This window comes from Orcinus orca, chromosome 9 (genome assembly GCF_937001465.1).
Source record: "Orcinus orca chromosome 9, mOrcOrc1.1, whole genome shotgun sequence".
Lineage (NCBI taxonomy): Eukaryota > Metazoa > Chordata > Mammalia > Artiodactyla > Delphinidae > Orcinus > Orcinus orca.
The window spans coordinates 40,305,611-40,317,654 of record NC_064567.1 but is presented as its reverse complement, the minus strand read 5'-3'; the positions used below and the strand labels follow the sequence as shown (position 1 = coordinate 40,317,654).

General features: G+C 42.4%; 1 protein-coding gene across 6 annotated transcripts in view; it reads right to left on the bottom strand.

Moving 5' to 3' along the window:
* ELMO1 (engulfment and cell motility 1) overlaps window positions 1-12,044 on the bottom strand; it is a 549,020-nt gene that overhangs the window by 373,348 nt on the left and 163,628 nt on the right. For all 6 annotated transcript variants that reach the window (XM_049715202.1, XM_049715199.1, XM_049715198.1 and 3 more), the window contains one exon: window positions 7,155-7,324. In XM_049715202.1, the coding sequence (XP_049571159.1) occupies window positions 7,155-7,324 (170 nt within the window). The remainder of the gene's footprint in view (window positions 1-7,154; window positions 7,325-12,044) is intronic.

The window sequence follows — 12,044 nt, the reverse complement described above, 5'->3', positions numbered from 1 at the left end:
TTGCAACTTCTCCATTAAGTCTGGAACTGTTAAATTAATTGAACAAGGAGGCCTTTAGACCGAAGCGGCTCTAATGCTCTGGAGGCCTGTAAAAGCAATCTAAAACCCTAAACCTGCAAATGCCTCCAGGTTAGGAAATGGAAACCTAAGGACAAGCAATCGCAAACAGCCAACTAGACTTTAAACTACAGCTAATCCAACAACTCCCTTGCTTTGCTTCCACTTCTTCTCTACAAGAGTCTCCCCTCTCCCCCACCAGCCCCGGTGGGTAGAGTGTTCCTAACCACTTCCAGTTTGGCACTGACCAATTCTAACTGATTTTTGCTCAAATATACTCTAAAAATTTTTAATATGCCTCAGTTAATCGTTTAACAGAACTGCTACAAAATTAATGCTTGTGGGGTGTGTGTGTGTAACATATAAAGCAGTCACTGCAATTTTCCAAAATAACTTTCTCGCTTAGGGCCTGAGCATCCTTAGGTTTATCTATGTGTTCTACCCCCTGTAGCAGACCCTGGCCTTAGAAAGTTCTCCCTGACCAGAGTGCAGAAAGAAATTCATTGCCTAAACAGTGTTTCTTACTTCTCCACTTCCTCACTTTGGCTTCAGAGTAAACGTAAGCAGAAGACGAACTTTTTGTTGTGATGTCTGTTTTCCTAACTGAGTTTCTCTCTCTCTCTCTCTCTCTCTCTCTCAATATATACCCACTTTAAAAGAAACATATCTGGAGAACAAATGATTCTCGAAAGACTGATGTTTCACAGTGATCAGAAGCCCCTCACCTCAGCCCAAGCTATGGCATCTCTTCCCTAGCAGAAGATAATCTCTTCTTTAAACAGGCTGTGTGACCCCTTCTCATTTTCATTACCGGAGTGATAGACAAAGACACAGAAACAAGGCAAAAAGGGATGGCGAGGCGGAGTTCCAGCATAAGGGATTTTCTGCCACACAACCCGCGACAAAGCCCTAGACGGTTGGCCCCTTTAGCGTTTGTGATGCAAATTTCTGGCAGGGCCCCAGAAGGGCTGCTGCAGTTGGAACTCCCTGAGCTCTGCTAACTGCAGCTCCAGGAAAGCAGACAGAGGGAGCTGGGAAGACACAGCAGGCTTCTCAGCTGGGGCCCACAGACCACACAGAGCAGGTTCTTTCCGACTCTGTCTGGGCAGCTACTTGCTCCTCCCCATGGCCTCTGTCCGAGGTGAAGCGCAAGACACACATGGTGTGACCTGTGCTTGGCGGCTGGCAAAGAGTCGCTGATGAATTTGGCCTGGCCTGGACCTTCCAGAACAACCAAGGATTATAAGAGACACTGAATTCTCAGAAGCGACAGCATGAGTTAGAGCCAACAATCCATGTCCGTGGAGGTTAACAAAGTTACTTTCAAAAAAGAAATTCATCTTTTGTGTGAAGACAAAATTTCAAAAAATGTCACACGTAGTCGCAAACTGTCATATGCATGTTTGTATTTTCTAAGCACACACATACACCCATGTGCCTAACCCAGTGTCAGGAATATTCAGCACTTAAATAATATATACTTTGCTAAATGAATAAAACCTACAAATCCATCCTCAAGTGTGGGTGCCAGGCAACATCAAAGCCAAGACATCATTTCAGGGTGCTTAATTCAGGTCATAACTCAATTTTCACATCTCCTGAGAAACAGTCACAGCTCTGATTCCAGCCAGGAGGAAACGATCTGAATAATCGAAGTTTAATATGAAACTGTTCGTGTGCTAACAATGACAATTGTTATAAACACACATAGCTATACATACACCCAAACATCCTCATCTGTGTCATCTATATGACAGAATGCGGAGGGGATTGATAGTTTATACAGCAAATGTGGTTTGTTTTTAAGACAATTACTTAAGGGCTTTACATATCTCTAAAACAACTACGGGACTCTTTGACCTGTTCCTAATACAGCCAATTTTGGAGAATTGACCAACCAAGCAAATAAAAAGTACTTATAAATTCCCCAGATCAGTGAAAGCTCCTCAAATACCTCACTGCTATTTTTCTTAGGAAAGCTAGAATCCCTAAGGAAACGCCGGCCCAGTATTGCCCAGGGTGTTAGGAATGGACATACCCCCGATATGAATGGTAAAGTACAAATTAGGACACGTCAACAAGCTATGGGGCTGTTCTTAATTTAACACAGCTTCAACATGTGTATATCCTCTGAATCAGGAATTTTATTCCAACAGAATAAATATTCACAGAGATTCTGCTGAAAGAAAAACTGATGAGAGAATGTTCATAATCCTGAAAAAACCTGAAAGCAGTGTAAATATCCAACAACAGGGGAATGGTTAACTCTACTCTGCATATCCTTGAAATTCTCCTATTACATTGCATATCAATTGTACCTCAACAGAGCTTTAAAAATGAATTAATAGGCAGATAACAAAAATGATGAGGGGAATAATATTTAACCACATGGGAATATTGTTAGGTACAAAAAGCAGGCTACAGAGAGCATGAATAATATAATTCTACTTTTGTAAAGCCAGTGTATGTGTGTGTGTGTATCTAAAAGAATATACAAAAACAATATACACCAAGATGTTAAAAATATTTGTCTCTGGAAAGGGAGATTACAAATGACTCTTATTCTCCTCCTTCTGCTTATTTACACTTATTTTTTAAACAATAAATATATTTTTTTTATTAAGGAGAAAAAGCTAATTCAAAAAAAATGAGTTTTTCGTAAACATGTGAATTTAATTTCTTTCACTCTTAACTTTTCTGCCAGAGTGTTGCTACTGCTTACTCATATTCCAAGGGCATAATTTTCCTGTCATGTTGCCAAGTGGGAAACTATAAGGATCCTTTCATTCTTGGAAATGTTCCCCCTGTTCTTCTGATGGGTGAACAGTAGAAGGGCACAGGGTAAACCGTCCAATTGTCTATGTGCATAGCAGCATAGAAAAAGAACACAGTGTTTTGTTAAAACCCAAAGAAAAGCAGTGTTAATCACTACAATGGATTTAGAGTTGCAGGTACAATATTTTTTCTTTCAAATAAAATAAAATATATAATTTCTGAGAAATCTTTACAAAAAACCACTGCCCATTCCTTAATGGGCACCATTTCCTGGCTCAGGTTGGGGAAACAAGTTTCCCCACAAATTTATTTGCTTCTACATCGATGTTTCAAGCTGAAACTAGACATGGAATTTCAAAATTCCACAAGAATGGAAAGATTAAAATTCAAGTTTTAGACACTGTGTTCTGCCAAAGTGACACTTCCCCTTGCTCCTTTGTGGCTAATTTTCCCCCCATCGTCGCTCCTGGTACCAGCTGGAGAGAGACCTTTAAAAGCTCAGCCTTGGGCAATGGCAAACAGGCAAGCGTATCTTTGAATCTCATTACAGCTCAAAGTAAGCAGAAAAATTCCAGCTACATTTCTTCAGTGTTTCCTAAAAATTTCCACAGGTCCTGCTCAGGAAACCTCTGCCCTTCCCAGCTGGAAGTCTGCCCAGGAGTCATAAGTAAATGCCTTGCAAATTGTAGGGTCTATTTAATTTGTGCCGTTTATATTCCAGAGGTTTCCTGTTAATTAATTAAAGTCTTGTTTAAGTTTAATTGAGAAGCCGGGTTTCCTTTTAAGAAAAGTGTCTTTCTCTTTTCTTTTTCATCTGAGCAAAAGATCTGAAAATAGCTGTGTATTAAATGAGCAGCTTCTTAGCATGAGTTGCAGGACCTTGCAGAAGGAAGGGAGGAGGTTGTACAGCACTAGTGCCCGCTTTCCTCCATCCCTAAGTGTAGCATGACCTATAACTTATATAAAATGGTGATGAGGGCACACACTAAGGTGATTCAGAGAGACATCATCCCTTCCCAGTAACATAGTGTGTTGGGAAAGTGTAAGAGGCAATGCAAACCGGAACTCACCCAAGATCTGGTCTTGAGTTTTGCTCATCTGTCTGAAATCTGGCTGCATGTAACAAATTGGGATGGCTTACAGATTATAAATAATTAAAATATTAATGAGGATGATACAGTATAGAAAAAAAGAATTCAGTTACTGTGGTCCACATAAAGTAAATTCAGTATTAACATGTGAAACATAGAGATATAATTCAGACCTCCTGTCTCCAGTGATCAGTCTTTGGGTCACTCAGTAAGTCAAGATGAATTATAGAGTAAGGCAACAGCACAGATGAAAAGTCCTAATGTTGACAAGACAATACATAGTATCAGTTTTTACTCTTTCTCTTCTGGAGCACAAGGTGGGAGTGTCCCTTTGATGAGTCTTATCAGCTGAATTGTGTCCCCCCCCCAAATTCATATGTCGAATCCCTGCCCCCAGTGCCTCAGAATGGGACAGTATTTGGAGGTAGAGCCTTTAAAGAGGTGATTAAGTTAAAATGAGGTCCTAGGGTGTGTCCTAATCCAATCTGACTGGTGTCCTTATAAGAGGAGGAAATTTAGACACACAAAGAGACACCAGGGATGCTTGTGCTCAGAGGAAAGATGATGTGAGGACTTAGGAAGAAGGTGGCCATTAGCAAATCAAGGAGAGAGCTGCAGAAGAAACCAAACCTGCCAACACCTTGATCTTGGGCTTCCAGCCACCAGCACTGTGCGAATGTAAATTTCTGTTCTTTAAGCCACCTGGTCTGTGCTATTTTGTTATGGAAGCACTAGCAAACAAATATAATGAGAAACTAAAAAAGTAAAGCCCCTAACATGCATTTTCCCTCATTGTCAAATATATAACTGCCAACCTCCAGAGGTACTGGAGCTCAGCTCCAGTCCTCTATTCAGGGCGCATATCACATGGACTCTGGCTATCAGCGTATGTACCACTGTAATTGTAATTAATTGCAATTCTGATAAATTTGGAAGTATTAACACAATGTCATTCTGAATATTCCAGAGCTTAAGCCCCTGGATACTTAGGTATTTGTGGCAGAACCACCTAATATTAGCAGGTTCCATTATGACTGGCTCCGATGCAGTGTTTTTGATACATCAATGGCTGGGACTTAGATAAATCAATAAACATGAGGACAGTTTTACATTTTTTTTTATCATTACTCTTTTTTTTTTCGCTACGCGGGCCTCTCACTGTTGCGGCCTCTCCGTTGCGGAGCACAGGCTCCGGACGCGCAGGCTCAGCGGCCATGGCTCACGGGCCCAGCCGCTCCGCGGCACGTGGGATCCTCCCGGACCGGGGCACGAACCCGTGTCCCCTGCATCGGCAGGCGGGCTCTCAACCACTGCGCCACCAGGGAAGCCCCAGTTTTACATTTTTATCTAACACCTTGTAAATGTGATGGAGGCAGAAGCTCCCAGGGCTCACTGTCCCACCAGAAGCAGTGGTGGGCGTGAAGAGGGGTCTACCACATGTGGCAGTCCCATGAAGTTGTCCACAGTTACCAGGGAAGGTGGTTGCAATCACAACTCGCAATCCACTGCTCACTAGTAACAAGGAACGAGAGATCTGACACGCGCTACCCTAGATTTCAGCTGGAGCTTCCAACAAAGACAGAACCCTCTTTCTCCTTTTCCTTGGGCCAGTCTCCTGAATCCTTAAACTAATTTAACTTTCCTCAAGCTGTTTCAAGCTCCAACCCCAATTTTTCAGTAACCACTTTGGATTCTGGTAACACCCAGGATTTGAGATTCTCTGCCCTACTCTAAGCTGATGTTTGCCAAAAATGTAATGAGCAGAGTTTTAGTCATCATCAAAAAAATAAATGATACCTGTCTACAATTGAGCCTTTCCAGATCACCCAGTCCTGCCTGCCAGTCCTCTTGGATTTGACTCCCCTGCCCCCATTCACTCCTAGATATTTTCTCTACTTCTTTATGAAGGCCTCCAACTCCAAACTCTAGAGAACATTCTTATACAGGAGATATTCTTGCTGTTATAAAACATGCTCTCTTTGAATGAGGGGAAAAAAAGAACCTTCATTAGTGCCAACTACAGAGGCTAAATAATGCCAAGTGTAGGAGGAGACAGGAAGGAAGAAAGGAAGGAAGGAAGGGAGTGGGTCAAGATAGGTCCCTACCATGTACAGTCAGCAGGTCATTCTTTAAATCACCACGTACTGAAGAGAGATTTAACTGGCCCAGGTTTACACCCCAATTCTAAATGCTATTTATTCTTTCCTAACAAATGCCTATCTCAACTATGCACATTATTTATTTAGCAAATTACTATGTAGTTAGCTGGCTCAGCATCCTCACATGCTCTAACTGGCATGCTCTAACAGTCTTCACCAGTTGCACCTGACTATACGGAAATGAGCAGTGTCCTGTGGACCCTACCCTGGTATTCTGTGGTCAAGGGAGTTATCTGTCCGCACATGTAAAAGCTAGACCCATCTGGCTCTGTAGCCAGAGAATCACACCAGAGATCAAACCCTACCCTGAGAAGGTGAGCTCCCCAATGCCCATTCCTTCCTTGCTCATGGTAGAACTCAAACTCCTTCAAGGCCCATTCACTGATACCTCCCCCCGCACCCCCCTATAAGGTTCCATGAGATGTAACTGGTCCAACCTCTAGACTCCCAGCCCTCAGGAGGAACTGTACCTCAACTGAATTCTGCCTCCATAAATATTTAGATGGCAAGGTTCACATCATTTAAAATTTTCCCAACTTCTACTTTTTTGCACACAATGGGTACCTAATAAATGTTTATTGTACTTAATGATAAATAATTCAGGACATGTATTTCATCAGTCAAGTGTTAATTTTTTAAAAAATTACTTCAGGGATGTTATTTCGACCTGGTTTAAGACTTTGAAACATAAGGAGGTATTCTAACTTTTTAAAAAAATGGAGTCAGGGAAGGAAATTTTTTTTTAGGGATAAGCAAAGGATGTGAGGGATTTATATTTTGAAGAATTATAATTTGTGTTGGAAAGGCCCTTAGAGATAATGACTAATATTTTTGCTTATAAATCTAAAATTTCAGAGATTGTCTTAGATAATGGCTAGTTGGTGGGTGGAGAACATAGTGATACATTACGAAACCACAGACCACACATTATCTTAAACGCCATTTTTTTTTCCCTGAGCCTAGACAATTGCTGGCATTTAAAACTAGAAATTGCAAGTACAAGAAAAGTAACAAATACCCAAAACGTTACAAAGTACAGGACAGATTGGAAGTCTAGGTAAAAGATGCTTACTCAGTGCCGCTTTCAACCATCTGCGTGAGGAGAGAGATGCCATCCAGATTGATAAACTCCTGGGCAAACGTGACATCCCGGGAGAGGCTGGCCAAGTCCTTCAGGGCCTCCAGCTTGGCGTCCATACTCGACGACTGGATTCGTTCATGGAGCTGGTGGGCGTTTTGAGCCTCACCGGGGACAAAAACAAAGCACAGTATTCACGGAGGAAACCACAACAGACAAAATATTAACATCTCATTGAGAAATGAAGACTCAAAGGCCAAAAGCACAAGACCAGATGAGTATTACAAACCAAGGGCAGGTTTCCAATCATAATGACTCCAACTTCAGGCAATGCCTGTCAATTTCACAGCGGGAATCAGTTGCCCTCTTTTGACAGGACCCATATTCCCATCTCAAGGAAAAGCAAGAACCCAAGAACAGTAAAACCCCAGAAATGGAGCGGGTATGGCAGTGCGGAGGGGAGAATGTTTACTTTTTAAGTAAAATTATTATCTATAAATGACAGAAAGCTATTTGCTTAATTAAGCAATTACACAAATTTATACAGCATGTTCACCCGTTCAGTCAATACTCTGAGTAATAACTGCCTACACACAATGTTCAAAAGCTTCATTAGACACCCAAATCATCTTTCTGGGTTTCGGAAAGTCTTCCAGCACAGCACAATGCGGCTTGTAAATTCCACTTTTCAACAACTCGTGTTTCACTGTGCATTAGCTATTGCCTAAATAATTAGGCAACCAAATTAGCAGCTTTGTCTCCAGTTAAAGTTCCCCTTTTTAAGGCATTTGCATGTTGCTTCTACATGCAGGACAGAAGTATACTGGAGGAGCTGAACTTCTAGATAATAATGTGTCTTCTGTATTTCTCATTCACCCAGTCAAGGTTTCCATATCTACCTTTCAGTTGGGACAGAAGGTAGGAAAAACAAGATAATAAATTTTTCTGCCTGTGTTTTTACTTAATAGAAATAACTGAATATCTTTGTAGTTACTAACTCAAAACTGCAATGGTTGAAGCACTCTGCCATTCTCATATTCTCCTTTGAAACTTGTCATATTTCAGAGAAAGGGGAAGAAGGTATATTTGACCCCAACAATGAGGCATCTTCTCCCAAACAGAAACTGATTAGAAATATCAGAGGAGCCCCATGTGAACTATAACAGAGCTAAGATTGCAGAGCAGAAAAAACAGAACCCACACAGGAACTGAGAGCAAAGGGACTCCACCCCAAGTGCCCCCTTCCTCCCCGTCCAGCTCCCCTTCACTGTCACCTGGAAGCAGCCCCGCAGAAAGAAGGGGATTCAGCAGGGAAACCAATGCAATCCTTCAGTGACCAAGACAGATGAAACCCATACTGCTATCACTTGGTCAGAGACATATACTATGGTCTCCCATGTAATTATAACCAAAACTTGACATTTTGCATCAGAAACTAGAATAGAAGAAGGAAGCAAAGGAAGGTGCAGGAGAATAAGAACCTTTCCTACTCATTCACTGATACCCATATAGCTGACAAACGGCTCAAACCCTAAATTCCATTTTTTAGAAAGGGAGAATCACTTTATTTATCTTCCTACATTGTTCAAAGATGTACCATTCTCCAAAATTTTCAAATGGACATACAGCATTAACAGTAACATACAATATTTAAACCAAGCGAGTCACTTTGAATTCCTTGAAAAACACATTTTTCTCCCAGCAGGAAGTCTGCATTTACTATAGAGATTATGATAATAATGAGGACTCAAAAATGATTTCATTGTCATAATTAATAGTGTTTGGTGCGGTTAATACCACTAATAAAAACAGCTGACAGTTACTTAGAGATTTTCAGTTTTTGGCCACGCTGCGTGGCTTGCAGGATCTTAGTTCCCCGACCAGGGATCGAATCCAGGCCCTCGGCAGTGAAAGTGCGGAGTCCTAACCACTGGACTGCCAGGGAATTCCCACCTAGTGTTTTTTATGAGCCACTATTCAAAATATCTTCCTGAAGGACTTCATTCAATCTATCAGGCAGGAGCTTTCATTATCTTCATTTTCCAAAGGAAATGGAAGTGTAGAGAAGTTAAGTAACTTGCCCAGGGTCACACAGCTTGTCCATGCTGGAGCTAAGATACAGCCTGGGCAGCTATGCCCCTTCAAAATCAAAGACAGAATCCTCACTCACTGATTCAACAAATACTCCTGGAAGCTTACTCTGAGCCAGGCGCTGCTCTATATATTTAGGATTCTGCAACAAACAGGAGGCAAGCTTCTTGCCCTCCTGGAGCTTACGTCCTCGAGGTGGGGGGCAGACAATAAAACAAATTAACAGTAAGAAATTAAATATCGATGGGTTCATAGCAAAACCTAAAAGAGGAATGAGATAGTGATGGGTGGCTTTTTAAGATGGAGTGGTTTTCAGGGACAAGCAGCCTAAAAAGCAACATTGATGCAGAGATCTGATTGACAAGGAGTCAGGCACATCAGGCAAGGGCCGAGGAAGATATTCTGGGCAGCAGGAATGGTTAGTACAAAGGAGGTATAGGAGGAACAAGTCCGTCATGTCTGGAGGGACAGAAGGAGGACCAGTGTATCTGGGGTTGGAGAGCAAAGGAGAAAGTGGCAGGAGGTGAGGACAGGCAAGCCGACTGGGCCAGGCGGCCTAAGGAGTTCATGAGCAGCGGAGCTGGAGGAATCCTGGTTGGTGATGAGCATCCCTGACTGAAAGGATGCATTTAGATATCTAGACAGATGTGTGGTACCTTTGGAGCTCTCAAAATAGCATTAGATTCAAACCCTGGAAGCCACCAAAATGTTCAACAATAGGACAATGGTTAAAAAACTCATGATATAGTCATAGGATGAAGTATCATATGGAATTAAAAATGAAACTTTCAGAGAATATAGGATAGCATGGGCACATCTTCATGATGGAATATTAGGAGAAAGGGGAGGATGCAAATATATTTTCTTGTTTGAGGGGCAGAGGTATATGTGTATGGGTGTGGGCGTGTATCCAGTGGAACGTAAAGGAGAAGAAGAAGTATGTCAGATTTGCTCACCACTTTATCTCCGGTACCTAGAACAGAGCCTGGCATTTACCAGGAGTTCAAAAAAATTCCACTAAGTGCATGAAGAAATAAATGAATATATATGCACACATATTTGCTTAAATACAACCCAAGGAAACAAATCAAGATATGACCCATTGTTATTTATGAATTGTAATATTCTACATAATGTTTTGTAGCAGGCTTCACTTTTCAAATATTCCATGAGTCTGCAATATTTTTATGTTTGGGGGGAAATCTACATTATTAAAAAATAAAATAACCTTAGTTCTGATTTTTCAAGCAGTTAGCACAACTGAAAAGAGTCTAGCAGCTATATGGGTGATTGTATCAGATAGTAAGTTTTATTTTCTGGAATTGTGCTAAGGATAGAAAACAAGTTTCGCCTTGAGCCCCTCAGACAGCTCAGTGTGACTGCCTAATGTCCTGGACTGAGAAAGTTCTGGGCCCGGGCTCAGAGGGAAACAGCCTCCGAGTGATCACAGATGAACACAGAACGGGTATGTATGGTACAGGTGTGCCAGGTATTTACCATCTCTATTCTTTAAGGTCCTACTTAAAATTATTCCCAAGAAACTTCCAGAATGGTTCCGGGTCCATGATACCAATTAAGAAGTAATCTAAAATGTCCTTAGGATCACAGGTTTCACAGATATTTTCAAATGTACACTCAATATTGCCCAGCAACCAGACTACGCTTTCCTAGAATGTCTGCTATGTCCCTCCAAAATGACTCCTTCACACCTTTTCTTCTCTCCTTAAACTCCCCCATCCCCTGCTTCCCTCACACCAGTGATCTTGCCTCACATTTTATTGAGGAAATCAAAGCGGTCAGCCAGGAGTTCCTGCACCTTCCTACTTCAAAAAGCACAGCCAGAGTTCCTTCAACTTCTTATTTCCAAGGACACGGCCCAGGGTCTCTACTCTCACGCTTTGCTTCTTCCTGATTCTATGCACCTGGCCCCTATTTCCTATCCAAGGTCAATCTTTCCCTGCAGCTCTAGAGCCCTTACCCTCTCACCTTCTCAGGTGTTCTGCTTCCGTTTTGTTCCCCTTTCACCTGTACATCAGTTTCTCTCCCTGCAGTGGATCATTTCCAGCTGCAAACATATCTAATAGGTTGGTCCTGTCTTAAAAAAACAAACAGAAATGTACAAACCTTTGTACATTGAGCCAATCAATTCACTTCCAGCCAGGCCCTCATTTCACTGCTTCCACTCTCTGCAAAAGTTCTGGAATAAAGAGTGGGTCTAAAGCTGCAACTCACCTCACCTCATACTCTCTCTTCTCCTCACCTCCACGAGGCTTCCACCCTCACCCCTACCTCCGCGGACAGCAGCTCCATAAGGCTACCAACACCTCTGTGCAGCACACCCTCCTCGCTCATCTGATCTTCCTACTGTCTCAGCAGGCTTCAGCACACCTAAGTGTTCCTTTCTTTCTCCTTGAGGCACTTTCTTCTGTTGGCTTCTTGGCCAGCTCCTCCTCCAAACCTGAGAGTGTGCCCAGGGCCCTGCCTTCCCTGTGGCGGACAACCTCACCCAGCGCATGGCCTTCCATGCCACGTACCTGTGATGGCTGGCACACCTGTATTCTCCAGGCTGCCCGACACACATTCCTAACTGCCTGGTTGACATGTTGTGCTCATGGGCACATAACAGGCATCTCGAACTCTTCATTTTCCCCTTCCCAAACTTTCTATTCCAGTAAACAGCACTACTGTTTATTGTGCCCAAATACCGGGCCATCCTCGCAGACTCTCTCGAGGGGCACCACATCCAAAGTATCAGGAAGTGCTAGCGCTTGCCCTCTAACACTCCTTCAGACC